At 37.6% G+C, this 3,326-nt stretch overlaps 1 protein-coding gene across 2 annotated transcripts in view; it reads left to right on the forward strand.

The window, feature by feature from the left end:
- The window catches only part of LOC118783563 (cell adhesion molecule 2-like), a 310,327-nt gene extending 307,285 nt beyond the window's left edge, over window positions 1–3,042 (forward strand). For both annotated transcript variants that reach the window (XM_036537490.1, XM_036537492.1), the window contains 2 exons: window positions 753–875; window positions 2,602–3,042. In XM_036537490.1, the coding sequence (XP_036393383.1) occupies window positions 753–875; window positions 2,602–2,720 (242 nt within the window). In that variant the 3' untranslated portion in view covers window positions 2,721–3,042. The remainder of the gene's footprint in view (window positions 1–752; window positions 876–2,601) is intronic.
- The last annotated feature ends 284 nt before the right edge of the window (window positions 3,043–3,326 follow it).

The following is a 3,326-nucleotide window of genomic DNA, read 5'->3' on the forward strand; positions in this document are numbered from 1 at the left end:
GGAGAGATGAAAAACAGAGAAATCTTGTCACACAATCTTGTACTTAAAATAAAGCAACAGAGTAAACCCCATCATTCTCATATTCTGTCCCCTTGAGAGAGGTACAGAAGAAAATGTAAGCACATCACAAACAGAGTATGGAGGCTGATTTTCTTCAGGGACAGCTGTTAGGAAAGCAGGCTTAACACAACAGGACGTAACCAGCACAGCACAGGTGCAGTTTGTACACAAGAGAACCATCTTCACATTCCCTGTCTCTTGGCTCCAGAGTCAGGGATTGGCCCAGGGTTTGGCCATTTCGTGGTAGAAAAATTTCACCAGCAAGTGACTTGAACATTTTTTGGATTTGAAAAATATTATATGTAAATATAATTTTTATATGGTTTTATTCATCTTTCCCATTTAATGTTTTATTTATTTTCCTCCATCACTGTCTTGTTCAGTTGCTTGAAAACTTCAGGGGGCCAGTCAATAATTCAGTGACCCTCCCTGGGTTTTTTTTTTTTTTGCTTTTTTGTCTTCCTCTCGAGTCAAACTGCTTTGAGTGCTTTTATTCTCCTCTCGAGTATCATGCTAGTGGCTTTGATTTTTCATTACTGTCTTGTAAATATTATACATCGGCTGTGTGGAACATAATGTGATGACATGGTATCTCAAACAGTAAATCAGTAGGTAACAGTGCCTTTCTCTCTCTCTCTCTCTCTCTCTTGCTCTTTCTCTCTTTCTCTCTCTCACTCTCTCTCTCACTGTAGATCCCAATGCTCTGGAACAGACTGGACCTGACCATGCTGTAATTGGGGGAGTAGTCGCTGTAGTTGTTTTCATCACCTTGTGTTTGATCATTGTACTTGGACGATATCTGGCTAGGCATAAAGGTAGGACTAATACATTTGACCAGTAAGTTTTCCCTCTTGATGGAAAACTCATCACCTTGTCACTCTGTATATTTCTCCTTACCATTCATTCCATGCATCAGGAAATTTAACAGGCATATACTTTGAAGGATTTGAACTTTGCAGGGGTTTTCAGTTTCACGTCTTGTACAGTAAGTCCATTGCTACAACTACCTTAACAGCCAACTTTTAGATCTTTCTTACAAATGAAACTTCACAGTTCTCTTCAGATTCTGATGTTAACATCTAGGTGTTAATTCTCACCTCAGACTGTTCAAGAGTAAATACCAAAACTGGCATTCAATTTGAATGTGGCTAGTGTAATACTTGGCATAGTTCCTTTACAAATCAATATGTGAAAGTAAACACAATCCTAACATAAATTTCTGTATTTGTGTTTTGATGTCAATTAGAAATTATTTTCTGATAACATGCACATGTGACTAGATCAACACATCTATAAACACAAAGACTAGCAGATCCATGCATCACTCAGTCTAAACCAAGGTATCTATGTATGAGGGTACTGATCTTATGCATATCTTTACACCATCATTTTAAACTTGGCTTTGATGTTGATTTGGTAATATTTGACTGATTTGGCTTTTAAAATCATACTTTTTTTCCTCTCTTGAGTAAAGAAAACATAAAAATAAAAATATCTAATCGATTTTCAAAACCACCTCCTTAGGTACAATGGCATGGGATCCAGTTATGCCAGGTCTGCCAGACATATGTGGCACAAGTCATTGGCTCTGAATTAATTTGTTTTATTGTAAAAATGTTTCCTGTGTCACTTAATTTTACACTTTCAACAGATACACCACTAGTATCTATATCTCAGAACACAACTTGAGCATGTCGCCAGACTCCAGCTAGACCACTCACTGAAAATATGTATGTCTGCTTTCTTTATACTAAGGGTACGGTAACTGTACATGCAATATGCGTATAGACAAAACTAGACTACTGCCTGACAGTGGAAGCAGAGAGCTGTTCACCATTTTTTGACATGTTCTTGTGTTTGCAGAAAAAAGGGGAGGTGGAGCCAAAGCGTGATTCTGATTCAGTAATGCACAGTTGGATAAATGAACTCTAGTGTATTTTTAAAACCAAAGATATTCTATACGTAGCATGGGAGCTCACTTGGTGGTAGTGCAGAGACAAATTTGCTGTGCTCGTGATGCTACAATGTAAACAGAATCCAGATGTTAGTGCAATGTACAACAGAGTACAACAATTAAGAGGGGCTGTTTTTAGCCCTGCATGAAGCCAAAAGTCCAAGTGGAAAATTACCTTTAGATAACAGAAGTGGCAGCCCACACTTTCCCATGCTTGAATCTTCAGTGTGATATTTAAATTTGCCAATGCTAGAGAAACACTTTGAATTTTAAGTGCATGATGAACAAATTCTTAGTGGCTCCAGAATGCAACTTACACTAGAAACACGACAAGAAGGAATTCAGTTATGAGCATTGCTATGTAGAGTATAACTGCCACAATAGCCAAAAACCATTTGTCACAAAAATTTCCTGTTATAGGTTGTTTCTTTTTCTTTATCCCTGATCCACTGCTCATATATCATAAAGCCCTGGTCACCCCATATAACAAAGTCAGTGCCACAGCCCAAATGCCAACCAGAATGGCCATCTTGAGCATATTGCTTTGTCTTTTTTTATTTCTTTGTGTGTCTGTGTCATGTGAACAGGGACCTACTTAACGAATGAGGCCAAAGGAGCAGAGGACGCCCCTGATGCAGACACAGCCATCATCAACGCCGAAGGAAACCAGGCACATGCAGAGGAAAAAAAAGAGTACTTCATTTAAAACCCCGGCTCTCTTTTTAGCCTTTCAAAAATGTTTTACATAGAAACTGGTTGGCAGCAGAAGCTCATTTCCTATTCAAGTCGTCACAATGTTGGCCTGCTCCTTTATCCTCTCCCCTTTTCTTTTCCTTCATTTTTCTTCCCTCTCGAAAGTTCATTTTTGTTTTAATCAAGGCCAATTTGTACCACCAACTAGCAGCTGAAGATGTTGCCTCTTTCTATTCACATTGTGTAGTAAAGGAAAACCTCTAGAGCCATTTAGAGCCTAACCACTCACCCTGGCATCCCATTCTTTTGACATGTCTTCACAGTGCCTAAATATACAGACCTCAATAGAATTTTAGTCAATGCTTAATGTAACTGTTGTAAAGGACTTTGCTTTTATTATTATTATCATTATCATTATTATTATGAGAAGAAGGAAGAATGATGAATTCAACTTCTAGGAAATGTGACTAGTGGAGTAGAAAAACATCAGGTATGCCAATATCACTAAAAAATTTTAAATTGAGTACTAAATTATATTCTACAGTATGAAGTGTATAATTATTTTAGATCTGAACAAAGTCATTGCAGATTTTAAAATACTGGAATGGAAGGTGATGTA

This window comes from Megalops cyprinoides, chromosome 9 (genome assembly GCF_013368585.1).
Source record: "Megalops cyprinoides isolate fMegCyp1 chromosome 9, fMegCyp1.pri, whole genome shotgun sequence".
NCBI lineage: Eukaryota > Metazoa > Chordata > Actinopteri > Elopiformes > Megalopidae > Megalops > Megalops cyprinoides.